Source organism: Sminthopsis crassicaudata, chromosome 1, assembly GCF_048593235.1.
Source record: "Sminthopsis crassicaudata isolate SCR6 chromosome 1, ASM4859323v1, whole genome shotgun sequence".
Lineage (NCBI taxonomy): Eukaryota > Metazoa > Chordata > Mammalia > Dasyuromorphia > Dasyuridae > Sminthopsis > Sminthopsis crassicaudata.
Window position 1 is genome coordinate 275,108,252 of NC_133617.1, and position 19,272 is coordinate 275,127,523.

General features: G+C 32.3%; 1 protein-coding gene across 1 annotated transcript in view; it reads right to left on the reverse strand.

Annotated features, from left to right (window-relative positions):
• Positions 1-19,272, reverse strand: part of ARFGEF1 (ARF guanine nucleotide exchange factor 1) — a 160,340-nt gene that overhangs the window by 121,533 nt on the left and 19,535 nt on the right. The window contains exons 2-4 of the mRNA XM_074278822.1: positions 2,650-2,680; positions 1,799-1,955; positions 466-612 (exon numbers count right to left, since the gene is read on the reverse strand). Of these exons, the coding sequence (XP_074134923.1) occupies positions 466-612; positions 1,799-1,955; positions 2,650-2,680 (335 nt within the window). The remainder of the gene's footprint in view (positions 1-465; positions 613-1,798; positions 1,956-2,649; positions 2,681-19,272) is intronic.

The window sequence follows — 19,272 nt, forward strand, 5'->3', positions numbered from 1 at the left end:
TATAATATACTTTGAGGGAAAGCTAGGTAGCACAGTAAATAGAGTACTAGCCCTGAACTCAGGTGAACCTGAGTTCAAATCTGATCTCAGACACCAAATACTTCCTAGCTGTGTAATTTTCGGTAAATCACTTAATCCCAATTGCCTCAGCAAAAAAAACAAAAAAACAAAACAAAACAAAAACAACCAAACAAACAAAATCCACAAACAAACAAATAAATAATGATAATAATAATATACTTTGAGATGTGGTACAGATTCCTTCACTTGATACTCTATACTTCTTACAAATGATGTTTGTTGTTATTATTTTTTAGCTCTATAAAATAATTCTTTTGGTAGTTTTGATTGGTATGGCACTCAATAAGTAAATTAATTTAGACAGAATTGTCATTTTTCTTTTACAATGCAGTGATCCTTAAATACAAGAATTAACTTTTCGGTTGACTTTATGCAATCAATTACCTTTATTATTTGCAACTGGACCCCCTCGTCTGTTTGAGGACCTTGGAAACAGGCACATATTGTCTCGATAATTCTATCAATTAATTTTTTGCCAGGAGTAGTATTATCTGGAGCATTGCCAGTTAAGTGTCCATAAGCAATAAGTTTCTGGAAAAGGAAAAAAGATAATTATCAGTCCTCAATAAGGAGTTAAAATACTCATTATTACATATATGATTGCTAATAATAATGAAGATATTTATATAGAGAGAGATATATAGATACACCTATCTCTCTCTCTCTCTATATATATATATCTTCATTATTATTCGCAATCATTCATTCATCTTCAACATGCTATATTCTGGAAGGATCTCATGGAGCATTTCAACCATAAGCAAAGATCATCTATGACATAGCTGATACATCCTAAGGAGTGACCTGATGCATCCAGAAGTTAAATGATTCTTCTAGCTTTGCATAATTAGTAAGGATATGAGGGAGGACATTTTGAGATACTTTGGCAAAAGATAATATTATTTAAAAAATTTGTTTTATCTTCATCATGGTATTTTTACCTATTGAAATGTCAATATATTTTGAAATAAGTATTTCTACTGTTAATACCATATATAAAAGTTTCTTTATTTGTGAGAATTACAATAAACAATGCTTAAAGCTTAGCAAAAAGTACTATGAAAACTTGGCTTTGAAGCAGAAGAGCAAAGAACAAATTTAGGTTTGCCTATTTAAATTGAAACCTATCATAATTTAAAGAATTTAACTGGTCTAAATTTGGGCTGAGCATTTTCTAAAAGAATGATTTCTACATAAGGCCCACAGAATATCACATATCAGTCTCTCATTTTGGGGGCCTAGACATCTGATGTTTTCACTCTGGGGGAAGGGTAACTCCTAGTGCATAAACTCCTTCTACCAATACAGATCTGCATCTTATAATCTTATGGAGTTACCTGGAGCACTGAAAGTTGATGCCATATTAATACCATTCTTGAAAAATACAAGTTTCAGATATAAAACGTTCAAAAAAAATTTACTATCTTTGAGTAAAATTTGTGTTTTGAACTTCACAAATGTTCAGTTTCTTACTAAGCTTCATTACTGTGTTGCAGAGGTTGAATATTTATTAGAGATACAAGTAATCAAGATTTTGTCTTATTTCAGTTAATCAATAGGCTACTTATACTTATAAATGGAATTTTACTTTTGCTATTGAAAATGTGCTAATTGTCTTCTATAGCAAATTAAAGCAAGATGAATAATCAGTTGTGGTTGATGTTTTGAATACACAATTAAAATTGAGAAACTCTAGATAACACTATTTTATACAGACCTGTAAACAATCTAAGGATGTACTAACTATCCGGGGACATTTGGACTGGCATGCCAGCTCAAATGGTAGAAAGTATTTATCTGCTTCAATAAAACTAGTCTTCGATTTCACCGGAGGAAGAGTACTTGAACCAGCTTTTGCTTCTCCATGAGGGGGACTAAACAACAACAACAACAAAAAAAATTCTGATTAGAACTAATTAGATTAAGTATTAGAAACTTATAAATCTAAATTAGTGATCATCTACCACTTTACAGATGCAAAAAACACAGGTATAGGGAAGTTAAATTACAAGATCATATAAGTGGTAAATCCATAAGCAGAACCATATTTCTGGCTTCCTGTTAAGTGTTCTTTTGAAAATTCAAATTTTTCTTAAGTATAAAATGATTCTTCTACATTTAAGCAGCTCTATATCAAAATGCTTTAAGAAATGATTACTTGATATATGTAATATGTCGATATAAATTTGTCTTCAGATAAATTAATAAGCCTTTGAGAAACTGTAACATTGCCAGATATAAATCACTAATAGACAATATATTAAATTTCTTTGCTAAGTATGAGTTACTCAAACACTTTGAAAGGAAAAAAAATTAAAATTTGACTTAAAAAAAAGTGAAAAAAGGAGCTTATATAGAGTTGTCTAAATCTATTACTGGCAATATTAATCATTTTTTTCATTTTCAAAAGTGCTTACAATTATGTTCTTTAAGACAATCATGTAAATGCCATAAAGATGACAGATAAGAACCATTCTAGCTTAATTCATGATATTATAAAATAGCAAATAATTTAGCTAAGTTTTATATAAAGTATCAAATTGTTTACTAAAGTAAAAAAACACTAACCTTTGTTTTTCAGTTTCAGCTTTTATTTCCTCTGCAAAAAAAAAAAACATAGCTAAAGTAAACAAAATCAGAAAAACTTTAAATTCTTACAAAAGATGGAAATTGTCAGTTTCTATGATTCAATTTGAGTTAATAAGTGCATAAACTAAAATGTAGACTGCTGAGAATATTACACACAATTATGAATACTATAAATTTTTAAATATCGCTAAAATTGCTAAAATTGTTAAAATTTTTTTTTTGTTATTAGCTCCTTTAAAGTACTAAATATATACCATAACTCTTTTGTATCCTCTTCTCTGAGAACAGTGGACAAACAGTATGTAAAAAAGCATAGCATTTAAAGGTTGGGAGGGTGGGTGGTCTCAGTGATCAAGAAAAAAAAAAAAATTTTTTTTTTTTTTAAAGATTAAACTACTCAGCTGTAGTCTATGTGCATCACCTGATGCACTGATAAATCAGTGCAAATATATAACATGTGCTTATTGAGATGTTAATGATTGGTACAAGCAACAGTTGTTCGATTCAATAACGTAAAGCTCAGAAAAATGACATTTTTAAAAATATATCACTTGGGCAGCTAGGTAGCACAGTAGATAGAGCACCAGCCCTAAAGTCTATAAGACCTGAGTTCAAATTTGGCTTCAGACACTTAATACCTGGGCAAGTCACTTAACTCCAACTGCCTCAGCAAAAAAAAAAAAAAAAAGCTATCCCTTGCAACCATAAAAATAGATTAAGTGAATAAAATCAAATGTTTAAAAAATGTTCAAGAACATTAATATAATCGCTATTGATTTTTTAGCGCTGTATATACTAAAATAAAACAATACATAAACATTATTTGAAGTAAACTGCTGTCTCTTATAAGCAAAGTTTTCTTAAGTATAAATGATATTGCTTACCAATCAAGAAAAAAAATCATTCAAATGGATTAATAGGAATTCTTATAAAAATTGAATCCAACACTCACCCTTTTCTTATACACATACATTTATATGCAATGCACAAATTGCAATAACCTTTTGAAAGAATTAGGAAAGGTTAGGGTTTTCAAAGTGCAAATCAAGAATCCAATGCAGAAAACAAGTAATCACAGCACTCTACTTTGCTTCTATTCTATATTTGCTTGAACATTCAAGAATATTTTCTTTAAAGATTCATATTCAGCATATTAGAAAAGTCTAAAGAAATAAAGAATGTATAAATTAACATTCCAGAATTTTCCATCCCACAAGAAAAGATGCTTTATATTTTATATAAAACTATGATTTCATGTGAAATGGTAAATTATGATGATAATGTCTTATTTTTGGGCATTCATCCTGCCAAACAGCGCAAAATATGTTCCAATAACGGTAATGGTCAATAAATATGGGTCAGAGATACTTAGGTATTACTTAAGTTCTAGGGAAGAGGAAAAGAAGGGAATAAGAGACCAACACAGGAGTGGCAATAGCAGAATGAAAAAATAAATCAGAGTAGTGTTTCTATAGTTAGAAGTCAGAGATAAGAACATAGTGGTCAAAGTGGCTATAATTACACAAAACACGGGTACTGAGACAAAGTTAAAAATAATCCTTTAATACATTAGGAAAAGCAGTGACTTTGATCAGTATTTAGTTCACTGGAATGATAAATAATATATGTTCTTTGTTAATGTTCAATTATTTCAATAATATCCAACTCTTTGAGATCCCATTTTAATTTTCCTGGCAAAAATGTTATAGTGGCTTGCCATTTCCTTCCTCCATGAAGAAACTGAGGCAAGCAAGGTTAAGTAACTTGCCCAGGATCACAAAACTGCTAAATTCCAAAGGTCACATTTGAACTCATGTCTAACTGACTCCAAGCCTAGAGTGTTAACTGCTTCACCACCTAGATATCCCATTATTAGGATGGTATTATGATCCTTAAAACTTTTATTAAACAAGACTGAGGGTATTTTGTCTAATGATAGAGATAAAGAGCTTTCATTTAAATGTCCTCTATCATGCATTATTTCATCTGAACTTCAGAACATCCTAGTAAAATTGGTAATTGATTTAAACTTGCCATTCTACAGAGGAATTTGCAAAATGAGATAAAAAGTTTCAATACATTTCTCACAAACTTGTCCACTTTATGAACAAATTTTGTTTTTATATATTACACAAGTTATTCTCTCATCCTCTATTAAAATGTGAGCTCCTTTCTAAAAAGGAAAGACGTTTTTTGTCTTTATTACCCCACTGCTTAAACTTCCATTGTTACTCTGCACAGACTGGGTGATAAATTTCAAGAAATGGTTAAAAAAAAAAAAAAATAGTATCAGGATTTCTAAATTTCGTGGGGGAAAAAAAAAAAGAACAAACATCTTAAGAACTTTGCTATTTAAGATGACTCTGAATCATGAACAATTTAATAGAATAAGATGTTATGCTTAATAACAGAATTTTATTTTTAGATTTGAAACACTGACATTTAAAATATTCATATACTTAAAATTCTCTTAAGGTTATAAATGAACAGTTCAAGTTGATATATAAAAGGAAAAGATTCTTCTCTTTTACAACAGTCGTTTATGTCTCATAACAATATTTAAAAATCAAATATCTCAAGTTAACTACAAAATAATTTTTTAAACAAATGATTCTGAAAAGATGAAAATGATTAAGGAATATACTATTAACATTTCTTTATAAACTGTTAATTTTATTCCATAGTTGGTCCCATCCATTACAACACGTGTCTGTTAAGGACTCTTGTATGTCACTGACCCCTCTAACAGCATAGTAAACCACTGGATCTTTTCTCAGAATAATGTTTTAAGTAATTGAAAGAAATGCTAAATTTTAGTTAGAGGTTAGTGAAAATAAGCAATTTTCCTCCCATGCTTGAATTCTTTTCTTTCTTAATTCTGCATCCTGGCTTCCTTCAAGTCCAGGAAAAATCTAACCTCCAAAAAGATTGAAATTCCTTTCCTTTGAGATCATTTCTAATTTATCCTTTATTTTTCTCATTTGTACAATGTTTTTACATGTTATTTTCCCCATTTAATTTATGATGTACCTATATTTGTGTGTACTTATTATAACTTCCATTAAATGAGAATGGCTTCAGTTTTTAAATTTGCATTTGAAAGAGGTGAATAAAGATCCCAGGTCTTTGGTAGCAGGGGAAGTCATCAAAACGGGGCTTAAAGCTATTTTGCAAGGCAAGCAGGTGGACCTTTTGTACTTAAGTGGGTCTTTTATCCTTATAGAATTCCTGGAATTGACAAAATTATTATGCCCTACAGTTATCCAATCACAAGGCCAAGTTATGATGTCAACCAACTCCTGAAGTTATTTTTCTCCTATGAAAGAATTTAATGAATACCTCTTTGCTTACCTACTTCTAGGGTTACTCTGCTTAATAAGGGACACAATGGCCCTTATTAAGTTTATTAAAAACTTAATCTGTCTTTCCCTTTTTGAAAATTAACACTCTATTGGCAGCATAACATCTTTGCCTCTTGATTTAGAAATGGTCTAAGCCTACATATTCTTTTAAGACACCTTGCAACACTGGTCTGAAGCACCAATATATTTTTGGCGTCCAACCCTCAAATCCCAAAATTTAGTAGCCCATACAGGCAGAGTCCTAAAATCCCAACATATTTTTCTGGGTTCAGCACTTCTGTTATCCCCATACTTCACATCACATTAACAACAGCTAACTCAGTGCCTGGAACAAACTAGAATCTTAACAAATATATAATGGAGGAACTGACTAATTTAAAGGCACAATTCCTGGATAACTTTTTTTTTTTCCAAATGGAGTATCTATAGATAAATTTTTCTTTTTAGCTTCATAGGCAGCTAGCTTCTAAAGGAAATTTCAGATAATTAAGTAAAAACAGCATCATTTCAGTAAATATAAAACCTGCAAAAGTTACTACAGTGCTTTGAAGAACATTCATTTAGATGTACACCTGAAGTTTAAAAACAAAAATAAAACCTGCCTTAGTGTTACAAAGGCACTAGCTACCTTATATCAGGAAACATTCAAGAGACCAGGTTATTTTGTGGTATTCTCTTTTCCTCTCATCACAACCCACCACTAGCTAACTATGGATACTATAGAAGAGAAGAAGTTTGGTAGCCCTCTAGTATTTCCCCTTGAGTCCCTCATCTACTTCCATTTCATTACTTTAGAATGCATTTTTCTAGGAGGTGATGTAAAGGGGACAAGATATGTGTAATGGCAATGTACACTCTGAGAATGGGTGTAACATACCTTTGGTTTAGGCTACGGAATGATAGAGGAATAAGTACAGGAACTAGAAAATGGGATTTCTGATTCTCAGTCCAAAGTTCTTTTCAGTAAGATTGCTGACATTTGGTCTTCTGAGATAACACCAAGTTTTATTCTTAAGCATCAGTTTTTCTATACCACCGGCTCCTGGTCTCATGATTCAAGATGAGCAACTAAGTAAGAAGGGGAAGGGGAATAGAAAAGGGAAGGATCCCTAACCATAAAGCAGTATCTTCTAATTGGTCCTAGCCTAAGCTTGATCCACTCTTAAGCTAAGTAAAATGAAAATGGCATAATTATAATCCCAACAGGCAAGCACTGAAGGAATAGCTCACTAAGACTTGAGTTACTTCCTTAAGCTTTGGCTAGGCCAGAGCACTATCTCAACCAGCCATGTGTCCATATTCTCTCACACTTCACGTAGATAATTTTTTATTAAAGTTTTTTATTTTTCAAAACATATACATGGATAATTCTTCAACATTAGCCCTTACAAAATCTTGTGTTCCAATTTTCTCCCCTTTCCTCCATCTACTCCCCAGATGGCAAGTAGTCCAATATATGTTAAACATGGTAGAAATGTATGTTAAATCCAATATATACACATATATTTTTACAATTATCTTGCCACACAAGAAAAATCAAATCAAACCAGAAAAAAAAAAAAGGTGGGGGAGGCAAAATAAAATGCAAGCAAAGAACAACAAACAGTGAAAATAATATGTTATGAAACACACTCAGTTCCCACAGTCCTCTCCCTGGGTGTAGATGGCTTTCTTCATCATCAAATTGTGTGGGAAAAGGGTGAAGAACTTACAGCACATATTGATCAGAGACTGTTTACTAAAGTAGACCAAGCCTATTAGGCCTCAGTTTTGGCTTCTCCAGAATCACGTGATTTTAGATAAGGCCTAAACAACATTCCACTGTCCAACATGGCCGAAGAAGCTGTATATTACTTTGTCTAATACCAACTAGGGGTACAGTAAACTCATGTGACCAATCACAACATATAGAGGGCGGGATTTTGGAGGTTCTTTGTTTGAAATGTGTAAAAGCTGTAAGCATTTTCAAGGCTCTGGCCTTATCCTGCTGTGAAATTTGGCTCACAGAACAGGATGGGGTCCGCTTCTCGAGATTCTAAGAAATAATTCTGCTTTATATGAGTGATCTCTGAGTGGCCAATTTAGGTAGGTTTGTCCCAAACAAAATCATTGGAACTGGTATAAATCATCTCACTATTGAAGAGAGCCACATCCATCAGCCTCCTATAAGATCTCTTTGGGATATAAGCCCAATAGAAACACTGCTGGATCAAAGGATATGAATAGTTTGAAAATTCTTTGGGCATAGTTCCATATTGCTCTCTGGAATGACTGGATTCATTTACAACTTCAATTAGTGTCCCAGTTTTTCCACATCCCCTCCAACATTTGTCATTATCTTTTCCTGTTATCTTAGCCAACCAGACAGGTATGCAGTGGTTATCTCAGAGTTGTCTTAATTTACATTTCTCTGATTAATAGTGAGTAAGAGCACATTTTCATCTGACTAGAAATAGTTTCAATTTCTTCATCTGAAAATTGCACCTAGAGAATTTTACAAAACTTTAATTAAGTAATTAATTAAGCCATTCCTATGCCTGACCCCCTCTTCATTATCTCACCAGATTTCTTTTTTGAACAGGCAAATGAGGCGATCTTTTGCTTCACTTTTTATTCAACCTAAAATCACTGAAAGGGTACTACCTCAGACAAATGGAACTGGGAAAGAAAGACCTGACAAGAAATGTAAATGTCTTGAAATAAAGATCTGAACAGGTATTGGTAAAACCAATAGGATTCAAATGGAGTTGAGTATGCTTTTAAATTTAAATCATTCTGGCTCTGAGCCAGGCCTATAATGATCCCAACCCAAATCTCAATTGGTCACTTTTGGATTTTGTTGCCTCAGAGTAGTTGTAAATAGCAATTATTTATGTTCTGACCAGGAACCCTGAGGGTCTTTTCCCACATTGATTTTTTTGAATATGTACTTAAATATATTTTTTATCTAGCCTTAATCACTGAATGGGTGTTGCCTCAGAAAAACTGAGACTAGTTAAAGACCTTAGCTAAAAAAGGCCAAGATCTCCCACTGTATCCAGAGCAATATCCAGTCCCCCTGACCTAAATTTTGGAGGAGTGAGTTGGTGATTTTGCACACCCCAGCCTCACTTAAATCTAATTCACTAGAAAATGAATTCATTGTCACTTTCCTCATGTCACTGGTCCTCTTCAAAAACAAAGGATAAATTGCCACCACCAAAGTATTCCTATTCCTTTTGAGTACTTTCAGTTCCACCCTCTTTTTCCCTTTCTTTCCTCAAATCCATAGTTTGCAGATTCTAAAAAAAAAAAAAAAAAAAAACTTAGGCAACAGTCAACATTTGGAGAGGCTGTAAAAAGACACTAATGCATTCACTGTTGATGGAGCTGTGATAATTAAAGTATTTCCCAATATGCAAATAAAAATTAAACTAAAAATATTTACATACTTTGACCCAAAGATTTTGTTGAAAGTAAATATTTCAAGGTGGTCAATGACCAAAAAGGGCCTATATGATATGTATATTTATAGGAGCTGTGTGCGTGGTTGCCAAGAATTAGAAACATAGTACATGTCCCGATATCGACCAGGGAAAGGTTAATGAAATTGTGCATATAATGCAAATAGAATATTACTGTGCTATAAGATACCAAAAATTAGTTTTGAGAAGCATGGAAAAATTTATATGAACTGATGCAAAGTGTCATAAATGCAGAGCCAAGAAAACAATGTACACAATAATTATAATAGAAAATCTTCCACCATAAAAAACAAAAATTTGATATTGCAAAATTACAAGAAGCAAGTATTATAGGTGTAGAAAATTCATATAATGAACTTTACAATAAACTTAAGAGATTTTGGTGATTTTTTTCCTTTCCTTTTTTTTTTTTTTTTTGCTTTAATATAAAAAAAAAATGTTAAATTTAGAAATACAAGATGGAAAAATCTTAAGCCTCCTGTTAATTTTTTTTTCTTACACAACTCAATTTTGCTTATCACTTTAAGCATGTTTTTCTAAAATCTTTCCTGAATTTTGTTCCTAGCATGCTTTGGAGGGGAAAAAAGTGCTTTGAGGCAATTAATCCTTAATCTGGAAGGTGAGTGTTTCTTTGGATTTTGTCTTAGAAACTTAAAGAAAAAGACCAAGGTTGCACTTGTCCATAGGACATTATATATTTAGATCATATATTTAAAGCTGAAAGATCATATATTTCTAGTCCAATCCCTTCATTTTACAAATTAGAAAACCGACAGTGATAGAGCTAAGATTTGAACCCAGGTTCTTTTGACTCAAAAGTCAGAGCTTTCTCTTACTGCATCATGACATTTAATTTTTTAATTTAAAAATGTCCCCAATCATTAAATATTTATTTTTTCTCACTTCTCCAGTCCTGGCAGGAAAATTTAAGTTTAAACAAACTCTTTTATAAATCATCATAGTCAAGCAAAACAAATCAACACATGGTTGGGTAAATTATGACATGTGAATGTTATGGAATATTATTGTTCTGTAAAAAATGGCCAGCAAGATGAATACAGAGAAGCTTGGAGAGACTTACATGAACTGATGCTGAGTGAAATGAGCAGAACCAGGAGATCATTATACACTTCAACAACAGTACTGTATGAGGATGTATTCTGATAGAAGTAGATATCTTCAACAAAGAGAAGATCTATTTCAGTTCCAATTGATCAATGATGGACATAATAATCAGCTACACCCAGAGAAGGAACATTGGGAAATGCATTTTTGTTTTTCTTCCCAGATTATTTTTACTTTCTGAATCCAATTCTTCTGGTGTAACCAGAAATTCGTTTCTGCACACATATATTATATCTAGGATATACTATAACATATTTAACATGTATGGGACTGCCTGCCATCTAGGGGAAGAGGGGAAAATTCGAAACAGAAGTGAGTGCAAGGGATAATGTTGTTAAAAAATTACCCATGCATATGTACTGCCAAAAAAAGTTGTAATTATAAAATTAATTTAAAAATAAACAAATCAGCACATTATATGCCATTTTACTTTGAGTTGATAAAGTAGAAAGCTTCAAGTCAGCAGGCTGAAAAAACAAGAAACCATCAAGTGGGAGCAAACCATTTTTTGGAAAGGTAAAGGTGTTTGGACTTTTTAAAAATATCATTAGTATAGGGAAACACCTGGTTTGAAAACTCCCTTAACTATGAAGATAGTCAAATTATAACTAATCTGAAACTTAACTTTATAAAGTTGAGGTACTGAGAAACTGACTGACTTGCTCATTGTCACAAAATCACGGTTATAAAATTCATAACTTGAACTCAGGTTTTTGAATCCTACTTCAAGCTGCCTTACTCTAAAACCATACTACCTAAGAGGAAGACAAGAACATACCAATAAAAGATTAAAAAAAAAAAAAAAAAAAAGATAAGTGGCATTTTATTACTTTTCCACATTCACAGAATAAGGAAACCAAGATTTAGTTAGTGGCAGAACCTAACTAGAATAATAAACATACATTTAATAAGTAGTTAGCAAATACCAGTAAGTATCTTGCTAGGTGGCAGAGATTCAAAGGTAAAAGTGAAAATATCACGGGCCTCAAGGAGCTTACTTTTTCTAGGAGGAAACAACAGATATAAAATATACAAACATACATATGAACCTAAGTGTCTATATACATATAAGTGTGTTGTGCTACTGGGAACCACCTGACAATGGCTGCTGGAGATCCAATCCAGACCTGAAGAATGGATCACCTCTTGTGAGAGGATGATACAAGGAGACTTTAGAGGCCGTTGCATTGTCTGACCTCTCTTCTCTTCTCTCTATTTATTCATTCCCAGATTGCAACACCTATGTCAGAAAGGCTGCCCTGCAACTCACTTCAGATACTACAATTCACAGCTATGGAGGCTCTTGGAAAAATTGACCTGTCCCTTAACATACGTGTGCATAGATATGCCAAATATATAGAAAGTAATTAGGGATGTGGAGGGAATCATCTACAAAATAAAGGTAAATATGATGATAGAACTTGAGGGGAGCTTAACTAGATCTCCTAATTCTAGTTCCACACATGGTTTCCTCAATTAGAGACAATTACAGAAACTGAGCTAAGAAAATTATTGATAAATAAATCTTATCAACCAATTTAATAAAAAATTTAAAAAAGCAAATCTAAGGATGATTTTATACTTTCCTAATAATTTTAACGTGAAAGAATGCTTCCAAAAATTTTAAAAAGCATTTTTGCTAAATAAACAATTTCAAGACCAGATTTATAGTACTAATTCTCTTAGTAACCTGTTGTATGTCTTCCCAAACTGTTTTTCTTTCCATAGGAGGCTCAAGGCAAACTTTAATGTAGACTAGATAGTCTAAGCCAAAGTTACTATAAATTTTAGATTAATGAATTTTTACCATGTGGCATAACAGATTAGGATTAATTTGAGCAATTTGTCAATTTGGTATTTAATGAACAGTTGTATTGATATTTATAGATGGGACAAAATAAAACAAATAAATGCAAAATAATCGTTCAAAAATACCTACCATTCACATGACACTGTATTATTATTTACAAAGTGATATTAAAATTTTCAAAAAGCCTAACATAATTAGGGGGTTTAAGTTTGTCCATGAAATCAAAACAGAACTTATTTAATAACTTTTTTTAAAAGCCTGCCAGAATATGTGAACCTATAGAGAAAAGTAAAATTTATTCTACCTTAAAGGAGAAATGGTATAAATATTACAAATCAAGGACATAATATCATTGAAGAGGGTCAATCAAGAAAGTCTCAGAGAAATAAGAAAACTACCTCTGTAGATTAGTGAAGAAGTGAAAAGGGAGCCAAGTATGAGGAATAGAATGAGCAATTGCAAGGTAGTAGGAATGGACAGTAGAATAATTTATAGGAAGAATATGGAAACTGGTTTGTATAAAAATACCACTTTAGTGTACACTAACAATAACCACTTTAAAATCTAGGTCAAGAATTTTGACTACATATCTCCTTTTGTCTCCAAAATGGTACCATAAATGGTATAATGTGTAATCTATAAATGTTACTCCTATTTCACAATTTATTTATATATTAAAATACATGTATACACATATGTGTGTTTATCTATCTATCTATCTATCTATCTATCTATCTATCTATCTATCTATCTATCTATATATGTATATATATGTATATACACTGACCCACAGAAGACATAAATAAAGTAAATGGTTATAGAAGGGCCTACAATGTCATGAGGCTGGGGAATTATTCTTAGGTCTGAAACTGGCATACTTTTTTGTGAAAGGCTAGATAGCAAATGTTTCAAGCTCTGTAGACCAAATTGAAAAACTAAGGATACTATACAGAAATTTATGTAACAAGAGAGAAAATTACCATGATTTTTTTGTATTAATAAAACTCAAAATAACTGAGTGTAATCAATTTTTTTTTCAATAATACAAGTCTGCTGATGAAAAGATTGGTATTTCTTTTTATATTTCCTGTCATCAAAATTGACTGCAAATGTTCACCTGTTAATGCAATGAGATTTTACATATTTCACCTCTGAAAATGTCTTCACATAGATAAATATTGTCAAATACTCATGTCAACTAAGGAGTACAAGAATTTATTTGAGCACATTTATCACTTGGAAGGCATTTATAAAATTTCATTAGATTCTTCTCAATAGTTGCCTTTTAGCATGACAATATAGATTAATTACTTCCAAATGAAGGTTAGGTAAAAGCTCCTCAATTGCACAGTTAAATAAATGGATTTTAAAATATGGATATTTCCTTCACACTTGCATCAAGATCAGAAAAACATTGCTAGAACTGTGCTTTTAACTTAGAAAAATATATCTTTTGTAAATACTTGTGAAAATGGGGCTGCTAAGTGGCGCAGTGGATAGAGCACACCACCCCTGAAGTCAGGAAGACCTGTGTTCAAATATTACTTCAGACAGAATACGTCCTAGCTGTATGACCCTGGGCAACCCCAATAGCCTCAGCGAAAACAAATCAAAACAAAACAAATTGCAGAAACTAGGCATGGACCCACATTTAACACCACATACTAAGATTAGATCAAAATGGGTCCAAGATTTAGGCATAAAGAACAAAATCATAAATAAATTGGAGGAACATGGGATGGTTTACCTCTCAGACTTGTGGAGGAGGAAGGAGTTTGTGTCCAAGGGAGAACTAGAGACCATTATTGATCACAAAATAGAACATTTTGATTACACCAAATTAAAAAGTTTCTGCACAAACAAAACTAATGCAAACAAGATTAGAAGGGAAGTAACAAACTGGGAAGACATTTTTACAGTTAAAGGTTCTGATAAAGGCCTCATCTCCAAAATATACAGAGAATTGACTTTAATTTATAAGAAATCAAGCCATTCTCCAATTGATAAATGGTCAAAGGATATGAACAGACAATTTTCAGATGATGAAATTAAAACTATTTCCACTCATATGAAAGAGTGTTCCAAATCACTATTGATCAGAGAAATGCAAATTAAGACAACTCTGAGGTATCATTACACACCTGTCAGATTGGCTAAGATGACAGGAACAAATAACGATGAATGTTGGAGGGGCTGTGGGAAAACTGGGACACTGATGCATTGTTGGTGGAGTTGTGAAAGAATCCAACCATTCTGGAGAGCAATCTGGAATTATGCCCAAAAAGTTATCAAAATGTGCATACCCTTTGACCCAGCCATACTACTACTGGGCTTATACCCCAAGGAACTACTAGAGAAGGGAAAGGGTCCTGTATGTGCCAAAATGTTTGTGGCAGCCCTTTTCATAGTGGCTAGAAGCTGGAAGATGAATGGATGTCCATCAATTGGAGAATGGTTGGGTAAACTATGGTATATGAATGTTATGGAATATTATTGTTCTATAAGAAATGACCAACAGGAGAAATACAGAGAGGCTTGGAGAGACTTACATCAACTGATGCTGAGTGAAACGAGCAGAACCAGAAGATCATTATACACTTCAACAATGATACTGTACGAGGATGTATGCTGATGGAAGTGGATTTCTTCAACATAGAGAAGAGCTAATCCAATTCCAATTGATTAATGATGGACAGAACCAGCTACATCCAGAAAAGGAACACTGGGAAATGAATGTAAACTGTTATTTTTACCTTCTGAATCCAATTCTTACTGTGCAACAAAAAATTCGGTTCTACACACATATATTGTATCTAAATTATACTGTAATATATTTAACATATATAAGACTGCTTGCCATCTGGGGGAGGGGGTTGGGGGAGGAAGGGAAAAAATCTGAATAGAAGTAAGTGCAAGGGATAATGTTGTAAAAAATTACCCATGCATATGTACTGTCAAAAAATGTTATAATTATAAAATAAAATAAAAAATTAAAAAAAAAATAAACAAAACAAAACAAATTTGTGAAAATGGCTTTTTTGTTTTAACTTTTGCAATGGAAAGTTTATAAAGCAGCTGGACATTACATGTGATTCAAATGTTAGTTGTTGATTTGATTATTTTTGCCTTGTAATTTTAAGTTGGGTTCATTAATAAACATCAAGTCAGCAAAAGCTAACTTAAAAAGTCATTCAGCATTCAATGGGTAATGGGAGTTCTCATACAGAGAAATTTCAATCATGGCCCTGAGCTTAAAATATTTTTTCTTTTTTTTGTTTTGACATAATGTGTACATACTCATAGTAATAATAACAATAATGATAAAGTCTCCATACAGTAATACCTGTGGCACTCAGAATACTGTAAAGTTATGACTGCATCATTATAATTTGTAGTGAGTCCAACAGCCATGTAGGGCAATGAGAGCACTACATATGGTCTTTGTCATTTCACTCTGTAGTTGGAGCACAAAAGCAGACACATCAATATCTAAGTGAATGAGCATAGCTATGTCCCAATAAAATTTTATTTCTGGTCATGAAGTATGAATTTCATAAAACTTTCCAACACAAAATATTAGTCTTCCTGTAATTTTTTTTCAACCATTTAAAAATGTAAAAAATATTTTTAGCTTGCAAACTATCCAACAGGTGAAAGACTGTGGATAAAAGTAAGCTGACCCCTGCTCTGGGAAAGAGTATTATGTGGACAACTATGTTGAATGTAAATTATAGAAACAGTAGAGAAAAACTATGACAATGACAATGATGATTTTGCAATGAAAAAACATTTGTAAAGTGCTTTTTAGCATAGTACTTAGCACATAGTAAGACACTCAATAAATTCTTATTTTTCCCTTCCTCTCCTGAGTTAGGATGTTAACAGTTGTTTAGAAATTTAGGAAATAGTGACAAATTGACTGGTTGGATATAAAATAACTCATCTAAAATATTCTATCATGGAAATTCAAGTGGTTCTAGATTTTAAAATAACTTGATAAAAAAAAAAATGTTAATGAAACAGCCCATGTGTTAAAAAGAGCCCAGAATTTGGAGTCAGAGGACTTAGACTGAAATAATGTATTCTACAAACTTAATCTTTCTCCAAACTTAAATAAAATGAAGTTTCTGTGGATAAGATCTAAACTTGTGATTATTCCAGAACATCTCAATTACTCTACAGAAAAACTATTTTCCAAAAAAATGTCAAATTCCCAGATAGGCACATTAATGCATTGTTGATGGAGTTGCAAACTGGTCAAGCCATTATAGAAAACAATTTGGAACTCTGACCCCAGAGCTGTGCATATTTACAGAATCAGTAATACCATGACTCAGTCTATACCCAAAAAAGACAAATGAGAAAAACAATCCATATATACAAAAATATTTGTAGTAACTCATGCTACAGTGACAAAAAATTGGAAATCACTTGGGGAATGGCTGATTAACATAATATATGAATGTAACAGAATGCTATTGTGCTGTGAGAAAAGATAAAAGGAATGGTGAAAGCAAAATCTGGGGATACTTATATGAACTGATTCAAAGTAATGTGAATAGAACTAGGAGAACAATTAATATTAAAAAAAATAATAATGATGATGATGTGAATACAATTTTGAAACACTTAACAACTATGACCAACCATAATTCCAGAAGACTTATCACGAAACATGCTAACCATCTCAACAAAAGATGAAGGACTCTGAGTACAGAAATAGACATATTTTAAGATATGATTAATAAGGGAATTTGTTTTCCTTCACTTCTGTAACAGGTTCTCTCACCCCCACCTTGCTTTTTAATGGGAGTAGGAGAAAAGTAAAGAGAAAGAACTGTAAAGGGCTAGAACTGAGCAAATGCACTTGGATAATGGAGCAGATTTTGTTGATTTAAAAAATAAAATTTAATTTAAAAAGAGATCAAACTGATTACCTAGGAGAAATGATATGATGCTTTTAATGACTCTTCTTCCTTAAAGCAAAAATCATCTTTTTAATTTATTCTGGTGAAACTATATGGCTGGGAGTCAAGAAATACAACAGTGCCTGGACAATTAAAGTTGTAAGTCATCCAAAGATCAATGCAGAGTATCATAATGATTGTTAATAGTTTATAGCATATAATGAATAAAGAATATTATGAAAAAAAGAAAATTGATAAAGGAGATGAAGAAGAAGTATGCCTGGGAAATAAGGCTTAGTCATCTTATGAAAGTAAGATTTAACTTACACACAGACTTAAGTCAAAAGACAGCTAGATTGGGAAATGAAAATACCTGATCTCAAATCCTATCTCAGATATATACTAGCCATGTGACCACAGACAAATTACTTAAAACATTCTGTCTCATTTTCTTCATCTGTAAAATAGATAATAACAATACTTATCTATCTAAAAGGATTGTAAGAATTAAATGGAAACACACTTTGCAAAAACTTTATAGTATTATATGAGAATCAGTTTTCTCATCGACAAAATGAGGATACTATTACTTTGCACTATATACCTCAAAGGATATGAATAGACAATTTTCAGATGATGAAATTGAAACTATTTCCACTCATATGAAAGTGTTCCAAATCACTACTGATCAGAGAAATGCAAATTAAGACAATTCTGAGATACCACTACACCTGTCAGATTGGCTAAGATGACAGAAAAATAATGATGACTATTGGAGGGGCTGTGGGAAAACTGGGACACTGATACATTGTTGGTGGAGTTGTGAAAGAATCCAACCATTCTGGAGAGCAATCTGGAATTATGCCCAAAAAGTTATCAAACTGTGCATCCCCCTTGATACAGCAGTGCTACTACTGGGCTTATAGCCCAAAGAAATACTAAAGAAGGGAAAGGGACCTGTATGTGCCAAAATATTTGTGGCAGCCCTTTTTGTAGTGGCTAGAAATTGGAAAATGAATGGATGCCCATCAATTGGAGAATGGTTGGGTAAATTATGGTATATGAATATTATGGAATGTTATTGTTCTGTGAAAAATGACCAGCAGGATGAATACAGAGAAGCTTGGAGAGACTTATATGAACTAGTGCTGAGTGAAATGATCAGAAACAGGAGATCATTATACACTTCAACAATGATACTGTATGAGGATGTATTCTGATGGAAGTAGATATCTTCAACAAAGAGAAGATCTAATTAAGTTCCAATTGATCAATGATGGAAAGAATCAGCTACACCCAGAGAAGGAACATTGGGAAATGAGAGTAAATTGTTTGCATTTTTGTTTTTCTTCCCAGATTATTTTTACTTTCTGAATCCAATTCTTCCTATGCAACAAGAAATTCATTTCTGCACACATATATTGTATCGAGGATATATTATAACATGTATGGGACTGCCATCTAGGGGAGGGGGTGGAGGGAAGGGAAAATTCAGAACAGAAGTGAGTGCAAGGGATAATGTTGTAAAAAATTACCCATGCATATATACTATCAAAAAAAAGTTGTAATTATAAAATTAATTAAAAAATAAAGTATAAATAAAAAAGAAAAAGAAAAAAGGTTCCTTTCAAATCCTACAATGTAATAATGCTCTCTCTATATACTATTTATAAGCACCCGGATGAAATAGTAGACAGCACAATGTATTTGGAATCTGAGATCTGAGTAAAATCCCTGTCTCAGACATTTACTAGTCATTTGGGTTTGGTAAGCACTTACCCTCTCAGCCTCAGTTTCTTCATCTATAAATTTGGGGAAATAACAGCACCTACCACTTTAGAATTACTGCAAAAATAAAATTAGATTAAATATATAAAGTACTCAAAATCAAATTACATTAAATACATAAAGTACTCTGCAAACTAGATCCATTT